The sequence below is a fragment of the Buteo buteo genome, chromosome 4, assembly GCF_964188355.1.
Source record: "Buteo buteo chromosome 4, bButBut1.hap1.1, whole genome shotgun sequence".
Taxonomy (NCBI): domain Eukaryota; kingdom Metazoa; phylum Chordata; class Aves; order Accipitriformes; family Accipitridae; genus Buteo; species Buteo buteo.
In genome coordinates this window covers 66,448,159-66,469,055 of record NC_134174.1, presented here as the reverse complement: position 1 = coordinate 66,469,055, position 20,897 = coordinate 66,448,159, and the positions used below count along the sequence as shown (strand labels likewise).

The following is a 20,897-nucleotide window of genomic DNA, read 5'->3' as shown; positions in this document are numbered from 1 at the left end:
CCGCAGCGCGGTAAACCTCCTCAGGGCGGGAGTTGGGGTTACGTCCTGCCTGCCCGCTGTGAATCTCAGGGAAAAGCTGTGTTAAACGGCGAAGGGACGGGGGTTGAGGGTCCCGGGGCCGGGTCTGCCCTCACAGGGGCGGCTGGGGAGCTGGGGGGGGGGGAAACACGTCCCGATCTGCCCCTCTCCTCGCTCCTAAAAAAACCCCAAAAACCCCCAAAACTTGGGATTCTCTCTTCGTGCTGCTGTTGTCACCTGCTTTAAAAGAAATAGAGTATTCTGGGAAGGTCACCCGGACTCTGCTGTGACTCCAGACACACCTGGAAACGGTACGTGGAAGCGTGGGTGCGTATGAATCGTTGTCGCTGCCTGCCCTGTTTAAAGGCAAGCAAAATAAATGACCCCTGTGACAAATGTCTTCAGGTTTCTTCCACCCTCACCACCTCTGTTCTTGGCCTGTTTCTGTTGAACCTGTCCTCTACACCGTTGTGGCGAAAAGAAAGCCAGACGGAGGCTGAACTACGGTACAGGGGCCTAAATATCTGTCCTGAGCATCTATGACATTAGTCAAACTGCCGAAAGCCAAATTAAAAAAAGGAATCAAGTGCTTACTTAAAAAAATAATTCCCAGACTTGTTACATGTAATTCCAGGCAAACAAACAGAAAAGGCAGTGAGGTGGAATACAGTGAAGACAATGTAAATGTGGCTTTCATAAAAATACTCATCAGGAAAGTGTGTTGAAAAGTGCTAAGCACTAAAAGCATAGATGTGGCCATTAATGTTTGAGCTCATTCATGCAGACCGTGTTCCATTTAAGTCTTCATGTCTAGTTAAGAAAGGTAGGTGTTAATGAGGTCATTTGAGGAAGAGGAGTGGGCATTTGCTACTGCCAGCCAGAAGAAATGCAAGGCATTGGGATGTAGGGCCTGGGATGTAATTTTGGCTTTATAAATATAATCCAAATAGAATTTACGTGTCTCTTTAAAGTAGAAAACATGTGTGTGTTTATTTTTTTTAATTATTTTTTGAGAGCTCTGTGTGCTCTGGGAGCACTTAGGTCATTGCCAAAATACAAATACTGATACACAGGGAAAGAATTAAGTGTGGAGAAAGATATATTGGCAAAGCCCTTTACTGCTGCAGTAAAACTGCCTCTGTGGGGATGCAATCGGTATCTATATACAGTTTTCCATTTTATTTTTGAAACTATATCAGTCAAGAATGACACTAATGACTAACACTACTTTTGGTAAAAGTCCATGGTGTAGTAGAAGGATCTGAGTCCTTTGCTGCTCCTCTGGATTGCCACGTTAAAGAACCAGTTTTGTTATTGAGTTTTGCGACATAGACACCCAAACAGTAGGAATTGTTGTGAAATCTTTTGGTGGTTGTTGTTGTTACTTGATGATACAGGTGTTACATTATCTGTGAATTTGGTAGGTTTCTGAACCATACTTCATGGCAGCCTTACAGGTAGGCTTTTTTTCTTCTGTGGTTATTAAACCCATCAAATCAAAGAATATTGGTAAGAAATGCATAGCATCAAAAATCCTAGCCCAGGGATTTTTAGAGGTTTTTAAAAATCTTATCTCAGTAGTTTCTCCTAATTCATTTCTGTTTATGTTTATGATGAAACAGACAATTCCCTTTGCACTTGACAATCAAACCTTATTGTGTGACCCATACAGTTGCTTATAATCAGAATAGTGTTAGAAAAGTTTAATATATTTTGCAGCTCTTGGTGTCACGTAGCAGCAAGAAACAAAAGGACCCATTTATTTCTTTTTACAAGCTGTCCTCTGTTAGAGATAGTTGGCAATTAGTTTGGGGACAGCTTTTGAAATCAAAGTTGAGTGACCCACAGACATGTTCTTTCTGTACAATGTTGTATATAAAAAAATCTGCAAAGGTTTTTTTTTAATATGAAAGAGTATTGCTCATTTTTACTGCAGTAATATCAGGGGGACACATTGTAGTTAGCTTTATGTTTTAATTGAAGGCACAGGGATGTTGAATTTTACTGTGTGATGCTGTGTATGGGAAACATTTCAATTATGTCTGTAAGCAGAATGTTCTGAATATGCAACATGACCTAAAATTACCCTTCCTCTAAATTAAGTAAGGTGGACTTAAGTAATGTGAATGCAGAGAAATAGCACCAAACTGGTTTTAGCCTTCAGTCATGATGTAACGCCTCAGACACTCCAGTCACTCTTGTAGTTTGTTATCGGAGCTAACTGGATGCTTCCCAAACCTCAGATTGACTAATACAAGTTTTTCTTCATCTTTGTGTCTGTGTGCTCAAGACAAAAAATCTTTTATCTCTTATTAGCTGTTTTCAAGCCTAATAGGTTTTAAATGGTATTTTTTTAACATTTGAAGAACAGTCTTTGCAGGGTTGTTATTGGTGCTCAGGCAAACAAAGTGCTTGTTTAGTGAGCCAAAAGTGGGCAGTCAGCATCATCCAATAAAAAAAAAGACTTGGCAGTGTAAAACTTATTAAGGTTATTCGTACACGTTCTCTTTTCCAGATACAGATTGAGCACTGCTGGACTCTGCTAAGTCCATTCATTGTTCTAAATAGAAACTTTTAATGGTTGTTCAGAAGTTTGTGCATACCTCTCATTAAATATATATAGTATATAAGATATAATTTATAAGCAAAATATATAAGATACCTAAAGTATATCTTTGTATTGTAAGTATTTCCCTCAGAATACATCAAAAATTACCAACGATGCTGCACATCTTTTTTATGTGCTTTCTCTTAATGCTCTTTTATTCAAGAGGAATGTTTGTCAGGGTTCTTGACTCTAAGTGTATTCAGCAGAAAGCTAGCTGTTTGGAAAATTGTATTTCACTCATTTGTAGGGCACTCCTTGGTAACATCTCAAGGACACAAGTAAACCAATAAATATACTGTGTTTCTCTTACCATTCCCAGTGCAGTGGGACCCCCGCATCATTGCAGCAAGTCACAAAAACTTCTCTGTACATTTTTTTCCCCCCAGAAAAGAATCCATCATGAAGTTTTAACTTGTTCACCCTTTGAATGTATATTGGCATATTTTTGGTTTGAAAATGTGCTCATGTGTGCTTGTTCCTTCTCGGGATCATGTCGGCCTTCTTTTCTGCCTGCCCGTTAAGATGGCCTTTTGCCCCGATTCACAGTGATGTGTCAGTGGTGGTGGGGCACACTTGCTAAGAAAGCGTTGGGTGTGATGGCCAGGCCTTTGGAAACGGGTATATTCCACCAGTTTTCCTTTGGCCACGCCTGTCACCAAATGCATGGGAACCTGTCTGAACTGCGTGGGCTAAAAGAACAGAACTGTCTGAGAAGTTTATGGCTGTGGAAAAGGAGACTAATTTTTTCAGCAGTAAAACCAAATGCAGTCAGAAGGTAGTTGCAGATCAAAATACGTGTTTTTCATGAATGCACAAACTTACAGATTCTCTAGGTCAAATTTGTCTTCTGTTGGACAGTTGCAGCCCCTTTTTGGGGTCGATAAACGAGCTGCCTTCTGGCAGAATTGAAAATAAGCCAGTGGCTTCTAGGAGCGCCAGAGCTGTGCAGTCTTGCTCTTTATACAAGTGAGCCAGATGGCTGAGTCCAAAATACAGCTTGTATGATTTCTTTGTAGAGGAGACAGCTAGGTAATTGCATCTGGCAGTAGTTCATGATATTTTATGACTTTGTAATTATTGTTTGGTTTCAGTATATATTTTGTATGCAGGATCTAACCAAAATAATTTGATTATTGTAAGTCACCTTGTTAAGCATGGGTGTTTACCCATTTCTTATTGTTATTCATTACTTGACACAGTAATAAGGCATAGGATAGGAAGTTAATTTGTTCTAACTACCCAAAGTAATTAATTAGAAATCGGTTTTCCCCAGATGTACCTGAATTAACTCTCTCATGTCATCTGGGGGTTTTATTACAATATTTTTGGAAATTGCTCTTTCCAGAAAGTATTGTTATCTTGTATTATACTGTTTGGAAGGATTTTTATTTTTTTCCTCACATTTATGTTTTGTTGACTTCCTAATGTTATTAAATCTTATGTATTTTGGAAATAGGAAGGTGTGGTAAGTTAGAGTTAACATTTTTATTGGTGCTGTTAGACTTTAAGAGTACTAGTAGAAATGTAAGTTTATCATACTTAGAGCATAAGCACTGAAGGTGGAGTTACAGGAAAGATTGTTAGTAACATCAGTATCAGAACAACAATCTATACTACAAAGAACTGTGGGCAAAGAATGTTTTTACAAGAATGTTGAATTTTTAAAGTGAAGACTGTTACAATGTTAAAGTAACTGAGAAAAGTCACTTAGCCCTACCTTCTTCAAGCTACTAGCAACTAGATACTCAAGTATTTGGGTGTCCAACTCTTGAAAGCTGTGGATGAGATCTACTTTGGCGTTTGCTCTAGTTTGAAATCGGCGAGAATGACACTTTTTGAGGATATGGCCCTCGACAAAGTCCTTGTTTCTTCTTCTGTGTGTGTTTTTAGTCGTTCCCTTTGACTTCACTGGCCTTGGTATTTCAGAACTGCAAAGCCCTACCATTGTGTCAATACTGAGCACTGGAAGACTTGTGGAAACGAGGACTTACATGTCTAACAGTTAAGACGTTTTGTTTTTGATGAAGTTTTGAGGATTTGAATGCATGTCATGCAAATGAATAAAATTTGAAATGTTCTGTACCTTTGAATATTCATCATTATTAATTTTAAAGTGAATTTGCTAGTATGTAATGTATCAGGAAAGTAACACATAGATAGTTAAGGTAAATGTGCAGTTAGAGAATGGATTTTTGTTTGTATTATCACATTTGTTTACTTTGATGCTTGGTATATTTGCTTATATGTTGTAGCAGACTTTGAATTCAGCACCAAAGTCAACTTTTAACGAACTGACAACTATCATCTTCTATTTTAATGACAGAATATATTTTTTCAGTCTTGCCTTGTTTACTATAGATATTTCAAAGAAGGCATATGAATATCATATATATTATATTCAGATGTATGAATGTGTGTATATACACGCACACATATGTTTGTATTTTTTAAAAAAAAATTGAAACGCTGCCTTGCACGTTTTCCCCCATGAAAAGGGTGAGACCCCAAATGCATCAAATTAAATCACTTGATACATAAGCCCTTGCATACTCATTATGATGAGCATAAGGTGGAAACTAGCATGGAAATTAATAGAACAGAATAAGTTTTTACAGATAGGAGCTTATTACGTTGCTGAACATGACTGCATTGTAGGGGTTGTTACTTCTTTTACAAAACATTCTCCTTTAAAATGTACTCTCCTTGATGACTTTCATTACAGCTTCTCCCTTAAGCAGTATTATCTAAAGACAGCATGTTATTTGTTGGTCTTATCAGGGTGGATGTTCATGCCCAGAGAATGTACGTTAACTGCTTACTCATTGTATAGAGAGCAGTGCAACTGTTAGCAACCCAGTTTCTTTGAAGCTGAGCTATTAAAGTCACTGTTGAGTAGAAAGACGTCTAGATCTAATTTAGATAAATTCTGTTATTATATTTCAGAGTTCTTTTGCAGTTATTTGGTAAACAATGAAGGTTCTGTTGCTGAAGGATCCCAAAGACAAAGATTCAGGACCAGATCCGTATATTAAAGTGAGTAAATTTTTAAAAAAGTAAAGAATTGTGTCGTTCAGCAAGATAGATTAATTTGATTGTTTCAAGTGAAAAAAGTGCTTAAACAAAATTACGAATGACTGTCTGAAATTATGCTAAGAAAAAAAGTATGCTAGAAAATTTGCTGTTACTGAAAAAATTATTTTAGTTGTGGGGCATTCGTACTGAATTCACCGTTAAAGCTCTCAGCAAAGTATTGATATTAAAACAATTTCATTTTAATTAATTAATATTGATTACGTTCATATGGATAGAATTAAGATTACAAAAAATGTTAGTAGTCTTACTGGGAATATAATGTGAAAAAGAGGTTGTGGTCCTTTCTGCTGTTGCCTTTAGTCATGTGAGTAGGTCTTACTTGTAAGAGCAGTTCTATTGACTTTAAAGAATTACAGAGATGTACAAGAATATTTGCAGGACTAGGTGATCGATTGTCACTTAAGGACTTCAGAGTTATGTGCTGGTGTATACTGTAACTATTCAGTAGCTATGTAGGAGGCCTCAGTTTCACAGTTGTTTGTTTAGTATTATGTTGTAATACTAAATAACTAACAAAACCAGATTCAGTAGTAAAAGGAAGTAAGATGCCTTTGTATTTTACTTTAGTAAGAAGAAATATTTGTGCTTAGTCAATTCTTTGAAAAAGAAAAAACTACTGTTTGAAATCTATTTCAAGAGCTGTAAAACTTTTTTTGATAGGAATTAGGATTATATGGATTTGAAGCAACTTTGATTCCAGTTTTGTCATTTGAATTCGTATCTCTTGAAAGCTTATTTGAAAAGGTAGGTTTTAAATTATTTCAGTTCTTATTTTCAACAAAATTTAGGCCATGGTTCCTAAGATGCCGTGTCTTATCTTGATTTAATAATGCCCTCTGTGGTACCTTTTTTTGTGTTTCCACAAACACAGTTCTACACAATACAGTATTGTATACAACACAATACAGTATTGTATACAACATCAAGTATGTTGCCCATACTTGTTGAAGAATTAAGTTGGTCAGATAGAAATCGTGTTTAGGGTGATGGAGCATAGGTAGTCATAAGTTGAGGCATTTAGTCACAACAAAAAATGAGAAGACTGTAGTGACAACTAAAGGTTACCTGAGGTTTACCCTTAAGTTGTACTGAAATAGTGTACTGCATCTCCTAGTTACATGGCATAAAATTGCATAATCAGTGTTTTCTTTCTACTCTTTCTTCAACGTATATATTTCATTTTAAAATGTTGAAAAGGTTTTCCAAGGAAGGTTCCCTTTACTGACAATCTCCAACAGCACTGAACTTTGTTAGGTGTTTGAATGTATCATGATCTTCATCTACAAGTGATCCAAGAATATTTTTCCTTTTTTTGTACTGATCTTTGAGAGCCCCTTAGCAATCTTAACTGTTCTTTGAGGGGGCAGGGGGCAAGCAGCTGTCTGGGTAGTACCCTCTGTGTTACTACTTGGAATAACAGTTCATTTCTCTTGTATGAATTTTTAAGTACCTCATATGTCATTCGCCTATCCTTCCAGCTGATTTCAGTGACAGGAATCCTTGTCCATTCCTACAAATTCTCAGAATTAATATAATCTGTGCAAGTTTTGTTCTGTATTTAAGCTTTGTTATAGATTTCTGTTATAAATACTCTGGCTACTGATAGTAATTAAATATTTGCCCTTTTCAGTTTCAGACACTTATTGAAGCTGTTTTGTTCTTCACAAGTTTATAAAGAATTGACCAACTTAATTTTTAAATTTATCTATTAATTTTTTAATTTACTTCTTAAATTTACTGTTTGTAAGTAGCTCTCTCATCCAGAATGTTACGGAGGCCTAGTCTTTACCAGTCCAAGAGCATTAGAAGCCATCAAGCTATGTTTAAAAGGGAATAGTAAAAATGAAGGTAAGTGCATATTTATATTCCTTAGTCTTTCTGTTTCAGTATTTTATGGAGTCTGTAATTTTATTTCACCCACCAGTAGGTGTTTGGAGTATGCCTTTTTTAAAAAGCTCTTTTGGCATCATAAAGGCCTTGTGAAATTGAGCTTTTAAGGGGTTGAGGGCTGGGTTTTCTGCACTTATGCTGTTGTTAGAAATGAGAGAGCTTTTGGTGCAAATTACTAATTAGTGTGAGCTTTTTCAGTTGTGGTTATCTTTGCTAAAAAGAGTTGTAAACAGAAACTCATGCGTGAGGAGTATTTTGCTGCAGTGCCTAGTTTTGCTTACTAACCACTTTCCTCCCTTAAAGAGAGGAGCATTTTGTAGAAACTGGCCGCTGCTATTTCTGTGTAGGCTTTATATGGAGTCTTACAGAAAAACAGATTTCTCTGTCTTGAATATAAAATTTTTCAAGTGAATTTAGCATTAGCTAAAAAGCACTGAAGACATGGTGATACATAAAAGCCAACAGATTAGTTGTAAGAATTCTGCAGAATGCCAAATAGAAATTACCATACCAATGATCTATGAAATCCTTGTAAACGCTTCTGAATTCCTATGCTAAGTGTTAACTACTGGCTTTGGGTTTATGTGTGCACTTAAATTATATCATTACTTTATCTGCTCCATATTTTGGCTGTAGTCATACTAATCAATGTACAGTGAGTAAGGTTACACTCTTGAGTAAATACACTGTCAGCTCATTTTAGCATTTTCAACAGCAGAGGGCTATATTTTAGGATTATTGGTCAAATGTACTATCTTACCTAGAATTCGTCTGTAGTTCTGATTAGTAATTTGGGGAGTCTTTAGTTCCTATTTGGGTTCCTTTCAAAGGTAATAAATCCTTTTCCTTCTTTAGAATAGTTTCCTATGATTTTTTTTTATTACTGTTGTAGTTTCCATTTCTAATTTTTTTCCCCCAAGAATACTAGAAAGGAACTCAATGTCCTATGATGTACTGTTTTAAGACAAGATAGTAAAAGACTTAGTGTATCTATTTTTGACCCGTTAGGATTTCGGGCATAGGGATCAGGTAGCTGGATCTAAGTGTAATCTATAAGATACAGCCTGAAGGAGGAAAACCACTTCCTAGTAATTTTATTTTGGTCTCTGGTAGATTTTATTTCTGAGCTGATAACTTACTTTTGGTGTATTTTTAAAATAGAATCAGTTGCTATATTTTTCTTGTATAAGAAAGAGTTGTGTTATAGAGTACTGTAGTGCATGAATATAGATTTTTACCCTTTTATTTGTTGTCATATAAGATTATATGTGGTTTTTTTGCCTAAGCCTTCAACTTTAAACCACCAGTTTGTATGTCTAAATCTCCCTTTGTACTATGTGCTGTTTTTTCCTATGAGTTTTGATGCTTTTTAAAATTCTTAATGCCAAAATATAAATTAACATTGCAAGTTGCATGTGATCTGGCATAGGGCAAGTGTGCATTAAAAATGCTGCTTAGCAAAAGCAGCTAAGAACTGTTTATTCAAATTAAGCTTTTAAAACATGTTGTAGACTGCTGTTTACACAATGAAAAAAAATACATTAAAAATTCATTTTGTACGTCCAGATTTGCTGAAATATGTAGTGGAGTATTAGTTGTTATTATTATTATTTTGCTGTATTTGTAGATTAAACAGAAGTCCAAATACTCATTTAGCATTTGTATTTTGTTGCCACTTGCTTAAATTTAATTTAATGTTTTTCAGCCTGGTCAAAATCTCTTAAACAAAGATGGAATACCAAACCAGCATACGTGGTGGGAAAAGCTACAGCTTCTCTAGGTAAGCTGGGGTTTAAAAAAAGAAATCTTAGATAAATCTGTCTTGTAAAGTACATTTTTTGGAATATTGGCTGCTATTCAAGGGTGCTTGGAAGAAAATATAGGGAAGTTTTATAAATGGATAATTTTGAAAACAGGTAATTGTGTACACGTTAGAACTATATGTGCTTAGTTCAGCTAAGGTTCTAGCTTCTGGTTTTTCATTACTTTTGTATTGTGATGGTAACTACTTTAAAAGTTTGGTCAAAAAAAGAAGAAAAAACCCTTTGTTCTTAATTTGCATGTGGTTTTTTTCGTTCACTTTGGAAATTAAATTGGATGAAGGGGGTTATAACATGGTTGTCTGAGACTGTACAAAGTGTGATGCACTGGCCCTTCATTCCCTCAGTGTTCCTGTGAGGCATTTGCCAAACAGAAGTCAGCAGTCTTCTTCCCATTGACTTCAGTGGGTCAGCTGCTTTATTCGTCTTGACACTGGTTTTGATATGATGCAATATATATTTTATGTACATAAAAAAATGCAACATAGATTTTAGTTTATGAAAGCCTTTCTTATTGTAAGAATGCATTGTAGCTTTAGCTTCCACTGAACCACACAGGAAATATTATGAAAAGACTAGCGTTTGACAGTTTTAAGAATCTTGATGTTTTTCTGCTTCTAGTACAAAAATAGTTCAGATAAGTACTGGCTACCTCTGTAAAAAGCATATTTTTTCAGGCAGGTTGGTAACAACACTGAATCACCAACTGGTAACCTAACAAGCATCTTGAATCAGTCAAGTCCCAAATTAGTTAATTTATCAGGAATTCATCTTAATCCTATGTACTGGCTTAAGAAAGACCAGTGTTATACTCAGATTTTCTGATAATATTTCAGCTTTCACTACAAAGAAGAGCGATACGCTTGTTGGGAAGCTACCTGCAACCATGCCATGCCAGGAATTGCAGCCCATTCAGTGCAGTCAGACAGTGCTTTCTGTTTCACCGCCTCAGGTAGGAGAGTTTAGAAACTCTCCAAAACAGCTTAGCTATCCCCAGAATTCTTCTTTCATACTTTGTCTTTCTAGAACCAAAATCAAATCTTTCGTAGCATGTTACTACTTCAAAGGCTCTGATTTTTTTGCTTTACGAAGAAGTATTTGTGAGTGTGGATCAAGTTGTGTCTCCCTTTTCAACCCATGTTTCTGTGATAGTAAATCTGAATTGTTCTCATTGATTTAAATGTTTTTCTTTGCTGCTTTTGGTTATAGTGGAAGAAATTGGTCTTACTCCACAAGGAGAAAAGTCTGGAAATGCTGAAAAATTAGCTGAATATATTTGCTCAAGTAAGTATCTAAAATCTTCTACTTAAATTAAGCTAATGTACCTTCCGTTGTTTTGGAGTTTCCTATAAATCAAGTGTACACTGAAGCGGAGAAGTACTTACTGCATATATCTCTTCTATGCAGAACCCATGAATCAACTTCTGGTAGTGCAGGTGATATCTTTAAAGGATGATAAAAAATACTTTGAAATATCTATGCAAAATACTAATTTACATGAAATCTCAGACTCTGTAATTGATTAATAATCCTATATGACCCAGTAGACAAAGTATTTTTTTACTAAAAGATCAGAGCTGTAATGATTGGAAATTGCTGCTTAATCATAAGATTTAAATGATTATGACTGTAGGTGTGCTGCTTCTCTGTGAACTTGGGGTGACCTGACTTCTCTTGCTTCAAACCAGTTGATGCTGGGGATTTTTCACCATGCCATAGTTCCAGGTAGATAAGGGGAACTCCATTCCTCAGAATGAACATGTGGTTTCAGAGGAATCTGTTTTTCAGCACCAAAGGAGAGTGGTTTTGAAGAAGTTGCAAAAAGGGTTAGTTAAAATGATAGTTTGTTTTGTTTAACCATTTTGTTATGGTTAAAGCTGGATATGCTGATCTGTTTGCTGCTTCTAAATGTATTATCAGATTGTTGGGTAATTTTTAAAAGTTTAGTTAGTGTACTGCCTCGGGGTTCTTTTACTGTAGTTTGTTAAAATTTCCAGTAGTAATAAGAAACATTTTTAGGCTTAGGGGCTCATTATTTTTTGAGTGGGTGGGTCAGTACAAGCTGTGAAAAAAGAGGCTGTGTTTTTGTACAGCCTGGGATATAGGAGTTGGGTGAAAAATGTCATAAGCAGGAGCTGCCAGTGCAATGAGTTTGACCTCGGAGCTTCTGCCGCACGTGGTGGTGTTGCAGGGGATCCACGACTGAGGTACATGCTGCCTTCGAAGTGTCCGTCTTGAGCATCAGCTGGGAGGAACAGTTATCAAAAGAAGTCAGCAAAATTAGTCCCCAAGCACTCTGAAACTCGTTGCTAAAATACCTCTGTACCAGGTGAAAATCGCACCTAAGGTTCAGTATCTCAGCAGCAACCTGTTAGCTGGCGGATTTTTCTCTGTACTTTTACACGACCTGGGGTGCATCCCCGCTCATGTAAGAAAGCAGGGAGCTGTGTCGTGGAGCCTCATAGTGAAATTGGAGGGTAGCTTTCAGTCTGATACCAAGGTATGTCCTTCGCTGAAGGACTGTCTGCCCCAAATTTAAAAGGGGGAACAGAAACCTTCATCTAGAGGCTCATGCAGTGTCCGCTGACGGGACAGAGAATGACCAATGCTTTGAAAAGCCATGTTATTCAGTCAGTCAAGGTAAATAGTCTGTCTTTGGCTAACCCTAGTCAGAGAAACAAATGACAGTGCAATTATTCTAGATGTTGGATGAATTATTGTATCTGCTGGTATAAAAGCCCTACTGCTGACCACGCTTTATGAACTTGCTGAATAAGGTGCTAGGTGCTTCAGTAGTGGAAATGATGTCAAGAACCCTGACACGTTATTTTTGGCTGTTAGGCATGTTAGATGTGAAAGAGAGTGTTGATTAGCAAAGTCTGCATAGTAGCAGAGATTTATAGGTAAAAGAAAAATTGATTTGAGCTGGCAAGTATTGTTTTTTACGGGCAGAGTGCTCTGTTATTCATTGGCAAATAAAATATTTTAACTATATGGAATATTTCATGATAAAAATTAGAGTTGCCAACACAAGATTAAGTAATAAATTCTGAAAATTAAAAATGAAATTTTCAACACAAAAATGCCATAAGTGAAGAATAACCCACATCTACTCTTCAAAAGATATTTTAAAACAAAGACTGGTTTTAGCTGATTTTTTAGTGCTAGGAAATTTACTTCTGGTAGTGAATTAATGTTTGCCAGTTTGCAGATGGAGGGGTTTTTTGAGAAGGAAGATGAGAAAAATACCTGTCTCTTTTGTTGCATGAATGTGAAAAAAACCTAGGATCAGGTCTAAAGAAAACAGTGCATGTAGTACCAGCAGTGGAAAAATTCCTCATTGGTGCACCTGTGACTGGCACACTTACTGCATCATAACATCTTCTTGGTTATTTTCTCAGTCCAGTCGAGGATCATGCCGGTTCTTTCTCCTCCCTTGGGAACTGCTTGGTTCACAGACCCTGTTACTTCTGACCATGTCTGATCCCGTGGCTTTTTCCCTGCTTTGCCTGCACCCTCCTGCCGAGGTAGGAGCTGGCAGTCACAGAGGGAGCCGGACAGGGAACAGCACTTTCTGGTGGGAACAGAGAAATTCCAGAGCCAGCAGCACCTTCTGGTAGCCACCACAGAAAGAGAGAACTGTGTGTTTACAGCCTTTTACATAGAGTATCCTGAGGGCAGTTTCATACCGGAACACCAGCAGGCTATTTAAATTAACACAATGCTGCAACATTTCCATTATCCTTGCAAAAATGACTGCCTTTGAATACCCTTTGGTTTCGATAACTGAACAGTGAATTTCAATCATTGGAGACTGCCTGTTGTTGATACATATAATCATACTCAATGATTTATTGGATTTTGCATACTTATGCACTCTCAATTTATCAAGTGGTTTATAACAACCTCTGAAGTACAGATTAAATTACATCATGTTCCCTATTATGTATATATTTAATTTTGTTTATGCATAAAATGATAAGTAAATGAAAAGAATAGCTCTAAATTTGTTATATCATTAGAATTTATTGTCAGAATAAAAATAAAATCTGAAGCAATGAAATTTCTTCTGGTATTCACCTTTTGTGCTGTGGTACCCACTTCAGCTTAAGTGATTGGGAAGATAAAGGAATTTACTCCTTAACTAGCTAGTTAGCTTTACTCTCTTTTCAAGGCAAATATTTTTTCAGTTTTATTACAGTGTAACATTTGCGTTGGTTACAGAAGTAGGGGATACCATGAGGGCCAATGCTTGTTGTATTGTTCAGGCCTACTAAGGAATTTTTCTGTGCTTTGTAAACACAAGTCAAAAAGGATTAGTGTTTCTTTGCAGATACCATACTGACATTTCAATTAACTGACATGAGTTGCAGGAGGATTAATGCTGAAATATTTAGGTTTTATCTTATTATTTTACAATCTCTTTTACATTCTGTCCCAAGTTCATTCTTCCTTCCTGTAATTTATTACAAGCATATCTGTGGCTTCTAATAAAACCTCAGTGTGCATTTAGGACAGTCAGATATATCTGTGTTGACTCCTGCTAGGGTCTTTCCATTTGATTTTTACTATGCTGTCCTTTCCCCCACCCCCGAGGCATCTCTGATGCCTACTGTTATAAACCAAGAATCTACTTTCAGCACTTAAAAAAAAGCAGCATTTATTTTTCTAGTAGTCGTCTCTTAAACATTTGTATTAACGTATCTGAATTAGTAACAAAAAAATGTGTTGAGGAACTCTGATTTATTTTGAAAGATGAATGCAAAGTTGTGTGCAGCTGCATAGAATTTAATCTTGAAATTTTCTCTGTATTTGTTATTTATAGGAAAGGCAAACTCTGTGCAAAAAAAGCCTGTTGTTAAATTCCTATCCAAAAATTGAGTTCTTCCTTGATTAAAATGCTCTTTATCTTTTGCAAAGTGTTAATATTCACTTTTATTAGATAAAATCTAGCAGTGAAAAACTTGCCAAAACAATTAGTTTAAGCCCTAAACTCAGCAAATTATTGAGAATCTCATACAGACAGTGCTATTGGCTAGTTTCAGATAGATAGAAACTTTTCAGCACAGTGTTTCTGTCCTCTTCTTTGTCTGCCTGAACATTCTTTTATATAGACCAAGCTGTCATGTATTGAGTGGGACTAAGATTTTAAATATAAAATTGAGGAAGATTGTGTTTCTGAGGAGAAGGAGGAGGAGATAACTTGCACAGTACTTGTTTTGCTTTGTAGAATGGCAAGGAGAATAGAAATGCGGTTTATCTTTTGTGCAATCTTTTTAGCCAATGTATTCATATTATAGTTATGGAATATTTTTTAATTTACATGCTAAGTAGCCTCTGTCCTCTGAATTGTGGATGCAGTTGCACTGCAAATGTTCTCAGTTACCTTACGGCTGTGTCTGTGATGAAGCATGCAGCATTTACTGCAGTGTTCAACATCTGATACCTTTAAAATGTATTAAATGTATCATGTTTACTCTTTATTAAAAACATAAGTTAATTAGAGTTCTTGCTTGTGTATTTACAGGAGAGAAACCTAATTCCTCAGCTCTTCTTTTTCCTTGTGGAGCCCTGAAAAGAGAAGTACTTCCTACGGTACTTAGAGAAAAAGGTTGAACTTCCCTTGGAGCCTCATTTTAATTAGTCAGTTATGAGAAAAGTTGTATCTAGAGCTTGTGAACCAAATTTGAATAACTAAAAATTGAATTTGCTATTAAGTTGGCTAGAAGTTAGAGGATGGGAGTAAAAACCGCGAGGCTGGATTGCTGCCTACAGCGCTGGGACTGAGCTGTAGCATGACGTGAGCAAGGTTATTTGCCTTGTTCTTCACCCGCGTTCTCTTCTGTGCGATGGGAGATAACTCCCAGAAACGCTGCAAGGCTTGCCAGTTTGCCAGAGTGCTTTGAGGTCCTCTGATTACAGATGCTTTAGTACATCTTGAAACTCTAGAAGTACCTTTTCTCTATCTTTTTAATCTTTTTAGCCTAAAATAGTACACTTAAGTGCAGTTAGGATGTTGAGAGTGGTTTTTTGAAATAATAGAAATTTAATGAAACCCTGTTTAATTATGAATGTATATCCTGATTCCAGGTATACCTCTGGAAAGCCTTACTGTTTATCAAACAACCCAACACACTGACCTGCAAGAATCTTTGAGCAGTTACTTCTCACAACAGGTATTGGATGCTGATGTAATCTGAGGGTTTTTTGAGGTATATGATAATACCTAGCAGAATGTACTCCTTTTTATTCAGCTGTCTGTAAATGGTAATTGTGGTGATACAGGAATATCCTGCATGGGCTTCTTGTTTTGTTTCCCTGTTGACTACCAAGAAAATCTTTTAGCAAAAGTTTCAGACAGAAAGCGCAAGTCCCTCAGTTATTTCTTATGACAATTGTAAACGAGCCCAAAAGACACAAGAAAGAAGAAAAACAAAACTTTTCACATTTTGTCTAACTTTCAAAATACATGTATGTTTCAGAATTACTGCATAAATAATTACATATTCAGTTTATTTCTTTGAGCTGGACAAGACTGCTTTTTAAGCAATACTGTGTCAGAAATTACATTTAGCGAGGATATTTATTGAACAGCTTTATTATTAATTTTTATTAGTGTAACTGAAATATCACTGGACATCTTTGCTGTATACTACAAATCAGAATCCAGTAGTAATCTGCCCTACATAGTTTCAATGTTCCTTCTCTGATGATCCAATCTATGAATGTAGTATTCTCATTTTAAGTGTTAGAATTCCAAGTGGCATGCTGTTGACCAGTGTATTGAGATATATTTGCTAGAATTATCAATATTTTTCTCTTTTTAAAACACTCTAGTAAATGTCATTAATCAAGGATCAGTGCATAATAAAAGATTTGAAGGTACTAATAACGGCTTTCATTTTTTCAAGAATGGCTTTCTGAATTTTCCATTTGTAGGAGCCTACATGATATCTAGGATTAATTTTATTCAAAATGCAGGCCTCCCTTCTTACAGAAACTTGGCCTCCTTGAGTGTGTTGCACCTCTTTTTAGAATCTGTGCATTAATGTCTTGTTAAATTACATACTGATTTTAAAGTTCTTTTTCAAGAGGTCCTAAAAGGTTATGGTGTGGGCAGTCTAACCAGTACACGGTAGTATATCCTGGTGTTCCCCAGTGGATATGGCAGTTCTGAAGCCCACAGTATTTGGTTTATAGCAGTTACAAAATTGAATCAGTAGTGCATTTGCATTTTGTAACTGTCTGAACTCTTTTTATGGAACTCCTTGCTTGCCGCAATTAGATGTTAGTTTCAGTGTAAAGCTGCTAAAATGTGTTTCTCATGCGCTTTTTAGTTGTTCTTAACTGATGATATCGTGGTTATATATTTAGTGTGCGGAGAGCTGACATAAAACGACAAGTGTTTAGCACTTGATGAGACAATGAACAGCACTGTGTTAAACTGTCATTCTGGCCTCCATGAGCTAAGGCTAGCTTCCAAGTCATGCGCTATAAAATAACAACAGATGTAGTTTGAGTGGAACTAGTGTATCTTTCTTGTCAGACAGAAAATTATGATAAAGGAGGCATGTGCTTTGGGTCCACAGCTCAAGAGCTTGGGCCCTTCATTCCAGACCGAATTTTGCAGTTTTCTTTTGGCTACAGAAGGTTTCTGCTGCTTTCTTAAGGCAGGCTTATTCTGAGAGCAAGCGAGCCCTTCCAGGGGTCTGCGGTTTTCAGGCAACACCTCATCTTTGCCAGAGCTTCTCAGGGCGGGCAGAACTTACGGTAAACCACATGAGCTAGGAAACAGAGAATATGCGCAGAACTGAGATAGATGGGAATGGATTTAGGGAAATAGCTTGCTGAGTTTTCTTGCTGAACAGGAAAATAAGTATGGCTGCAGAACACTTTCAGTACATTTATCAGCAAGTGCTTGTTTGACAAAGTATTTGTTTCAAGTCACACCTGAATTTCAGCATTCTGGGTATGGCAGGCTGTCTGCACCACAGGAAACCCTTTCTGTTGGCTTAACTGCTGTTCCTCATTAATAAAAACACTTCATGTCCATATAGAGACTGTTGAAAGGATTTATGTGAATGTGTACTGATACACTGCTGGAGTAGTGAGTAGTATATGCCAACCTATGGTTACTTTTACTCAGGGATTTCCAGCAAGCATCGTGTTCTTCAGTCCATCTGGTGTCAGATTTTGCCTCCAGCACATTCAGAAGCTTTCGGGGGATTTAATCAACCATATCAAGGTATCTTCTCTTTAAAAGGGGTGAAATACAGTAGGGAGGAAGTTTGGGGTGGGCAATGAGAGATAGGAAGGCTGTTAAACCCTTTACAAACCTTTGTTTTCTCTTTTGTTTGTGTTTTATTTCTCTGAAAAAACAGATTATAGCACATACATAGATAGCAAATGCAAATGTTATTATATAGCTGAGAGCCTTTTTTAAAAAAAAGAAAAAGTAATTGTTTTCACCTAGAATTTTTTTCCCCAACTAACTTGCCCAGTCTCCACTGGGTATAGGCTTTTTTTTCTGTTAGTGATGTGAAGGTATGAATAGTTCTTACTTGAATTGGGCTGAGGCATATTAAAATTCCTCTCACTTTCCCTGTTTTGTGGGACTAAGAGCTTTAAATGTTTATAATGGCGAGATAAATAATAATCTTTCCTAAGTAAATTCTAAGAAGCTCGATTGATAGGTGGTTTTTAATGCTGAAAATCTTCAACCTGAAATGGTTAGTACAGTTTAGTAAGCTCAGCCATGCAAGTTGATACACTGACAATGTCAGCAAAGAAGGAAGGATATGTACCTAAGTAACTAGTAAGAGTTGATGCCGTAACTGACTATGCTATGATAACTGTAAATAATGTCATTTCAGTTTGCTGCAATCGGTCCAACAACTGCAGAAGCCATGGAAGCAGCAGGAATCCCAGTTAGCTGTACTGCAGAGAGTCCGACTCCCCAAGACCTCGCCGCTGGGATCCAAAAAGCACATCGCTTACAGAACTGCTGTTTAGCTAAATGAGAGCACAGCATGCGTTCGAAGGTGAATATGGTGCTGTGGAAGACTTTTCCATTTTGCAGACCTGTTGTCCTGCAAGAAAGTATTTTTCAGGACTATGCAACACTGTCCTTGTCAGGGCCTTGTGTGAGAAGCTTGCATCTAAATGTCTAAGAAACCTAGAATTTGTCCAGCATATTTTAAAGCATCTAGCTATTCCCCTTTTTCTCATGTGTGCAGTGTAAATATTTTATGTGGGCATTCCTTGAAAACTAGTTGTGAGAGGCTAATCTGCATCAAAGTAGTATACTGAAATAAATGTATCACCTCAGGTATCTCCTACCACAAGGTAAGGATTTCCCTTCTCTGTATAGTCAGTTTTACATGCACTTCTTCCTTTTCTTTTGTAGAAGAAAAGCGTACTTACAGTGGAGTATTTTCTGTTGTAAAGCTTCCTTCTTCATTGTTCTGCTTTTCAAACATTTATGTTAAAATGATGATTGTAGATTCTCAGTGGAATAGGACAGTCCTTGAAGTGAAGTTGCACTGCGTGGAGCTAATAGCAGGTCAGCTGTTGCCACTCAATATCCTTACAGTACAGGGTCTTAAAAAATTAGGTTTTGGTTTCTATTTCTCTAGTGAAGGATGATTTATTAACAGAGAAATAAACTGGCTTATCATCATTAATAATGGTGTTAGAGTTGTCTGTTTTGGATGTGGTTTATGCTTTAATTGTTTATCTGTGAAAGGAGAAAAAGTAATCCTATTTAGTGCTAATGCTAAGAAATTCGTAGAAGATTTAAATCATAATATACTCAATTATAATCCTCATGGAAGTCATTCATGTTGTTAGTATAGTGCTGAGGTTCATAGAATAACAGAGAAATCCTCATTTGCTGTAAGTTTCTATTAGCTTAATTCTGAGTATATGACCTGAATTTCCAATTAGGTAAGATGCTCTGTACCTAGAATAAGAACCCAATTATGTTAATATAAACTGAAGTAATTTCAAATTGTGTATGTGGATTCATCAGTCAGACTGGGCACAATAAGACAACCATTTTGCTTTATAAAGCAGTTCAGTTTCTTGAGATGAAATAGAGTCTCAGAAGTATACTAATTTCTGCAAGATAATGTTGAACAGTGGGAGGAATACTTCATCATTAAAGAACATCCTGTAGGATACTAGAATCGCTGTGGTAGCTGGATGTAGCTGCAGGATAGTGTAGACAAGCCCCAGGGAAAGAAGGAAGAGAATGGTTATGCAGCAACTGTTGACTTTGCCCCCCCGCCCATTTTTTTTTTTTTTAAGATGAGTGAAGTTAAGCTGTTGAAGGTTCAGATTCAGCTGGGTAGCGTCATTATAACAATGAGCATGCAGTACTGTTCATCTCTTCCTTCAAAAATAAATCCACGGCAGAGTGAGGATTTGGAAGTCTGTTCAAGTCCCCTGCAGTACTACTCACATCTCTGTGTCTGACACCATAGAGGGCAGCTGGGAGAAGTTTTGTGCGAGTTAGTGCCTTGGGGAAGAGGAAGAAGGGGAGACGTGGTCAAGAGAAGAGGGTGAGAACCGGAAACAAGCCAACCGTAGGCTTGTGCTCCCTTGCACTATATGGCAAATTCTTTGCTAGCGTAAGTTACATCTACTTGTTTGTCTCCCTCATCAGCCCAGGCCTATTTCTACATGTCTTTCCAGCAGAAACGATCAGTAGCCATCATGGTCGAGTAACACGTACTCATCACATTTAATAGAACAATGTAAAACCAAGACTGCAGAGGGCTCTAGGAGGAAATCGGGTTGCTTTGCTTCTGTCACTTCAGACAGATAGCGTGCTCCTTCTTGACCTGTGACAAACAGAAGATAACTCAGAGGACTTGACCTGCAGTAGAAGAGGTTAACCTAAGTGAGGTGTAGCTGGCATTTGCTGTGGGATGTGGAGGCCACGCGAACAGTTGCAGTGACTTGATACCATCTCTGAATCTGAAATTCAGACATACTGTTTGTCCATGAAAAACACCAGCTTGAAAAAACACCGGTTTGAGAATACCAGCTCTATACCTTGGTTCACAGTAGTACGCAGTAATGTATTGCAGTAAAAAGAGAAAAGGAGTAGAATTGCAGCAGTTGAATGGGTTTTTATCCCTTTCCATCCAGATCAGCTATGTAGAGGCCTGGCTTGGCTTTACCTAAGGAACCCTCCCACAGCTGAAACCACCATTCCCAGCTCACCATTGCTACCGAGTTCTCCCCAGGCTGGGGCTGGGGAATTCATCCTCGTGGAAGATCCAGACGATAGTCCATACGATGGGCCCTTGGCTATTTTACCCGCTACCGACCTGGCTTTAGAGCACTGCGCGAGCCTCCTCCCCGCACACAAACGCCGCTCTAAGGAAGAGACCGCGCTCCCAGCCGCTGCCTTTGCAATGCTGAGTCTGCCTGTGTAATTAAGAAGCAGGAGATGTTTTCCT

The 20,897-nt window shown here is 37.2% G+C and overlaps 1 protein-coding gene across 3 annotated transcripts; it reads left to right on the top strand.

Moving 5' to 3' along the window:
- The first annotated feature begins 154 nt into the window (after positions 1–154).
- On the top strand, positions 155–19,950 carry UROS (uroporphyrinogen III synthase). 3 transcript variants are annotated; one of them, XR_012650190.1, is made up of 10 exons: positions 155–329; positions 5,570–5,659; positions 6,380–6,463; positions 7,471–7,567; positions 9,315–9,389; positions 10,639–10,713; positions 14,957–15,024; positions 15,520–15,605; positions 17,576–17,674; positions 18,303–18,398. XR_012650190.1 is itself a non-coding variant. In XM_075026603.1 (10 exons), the coding sequence occupies exons 2-10, from the start codon at positions 5,597–5,599 to the stop codon at positions 18,447–18,449; spliced, it is 810 nt and encodes a 269-aa protein (XP_074882704.1). In that variant the 5' UTR covers positions 163–329; positions 5,570–5,596; the 3' UTR covers positions 18,450–19,948. The 3 variants fall into 3 exon arrangements, 2 of the variants coding, with proteins under 2 accessions (XP_074882705.1, XP_074882704.1); XM_075026603.1 differs by having other exon boundaries at positions 163–329; positions 14,957–15,040; positions 18,303–19,948; XM_075026604.1 differs by lacking the exon at positions 6,380–6,463 and having other exon boundaries at positions 162–329; positions 14,957–15,040; positions 18,303–19,950.
- Positions 19,951–20,897: the final 947 nt, after the last annotated feature.

What these genes read in the sequence shown, in the direction of transcription:
- UROS (XM_075026603.1), top strand. Translation starts at nt 5,597, where the DNA reads ATGAAGGTTCTGTTGCTGAAGGATCCCAAAGACAAAGATTCAGGACCA. An exon ending in TTGAAAGCTTATTTGAAAAG is followed by an intron (nt 6,464 to 7,470) that starts GTAGGTTTTAAA and finishes GTTTGTAAGTAG; the next exon opens with CTCTCTCATCCAGAATGTTA. An exon ending in GCAGTTACTTCTCACAACAG is followed by an intron (nt 15,606 to 17,575) that starts GTATTGGATGCT and finishes ACTTTTACTCAG; the next exon opens with GGATTTCCAGCAAGCATCGT.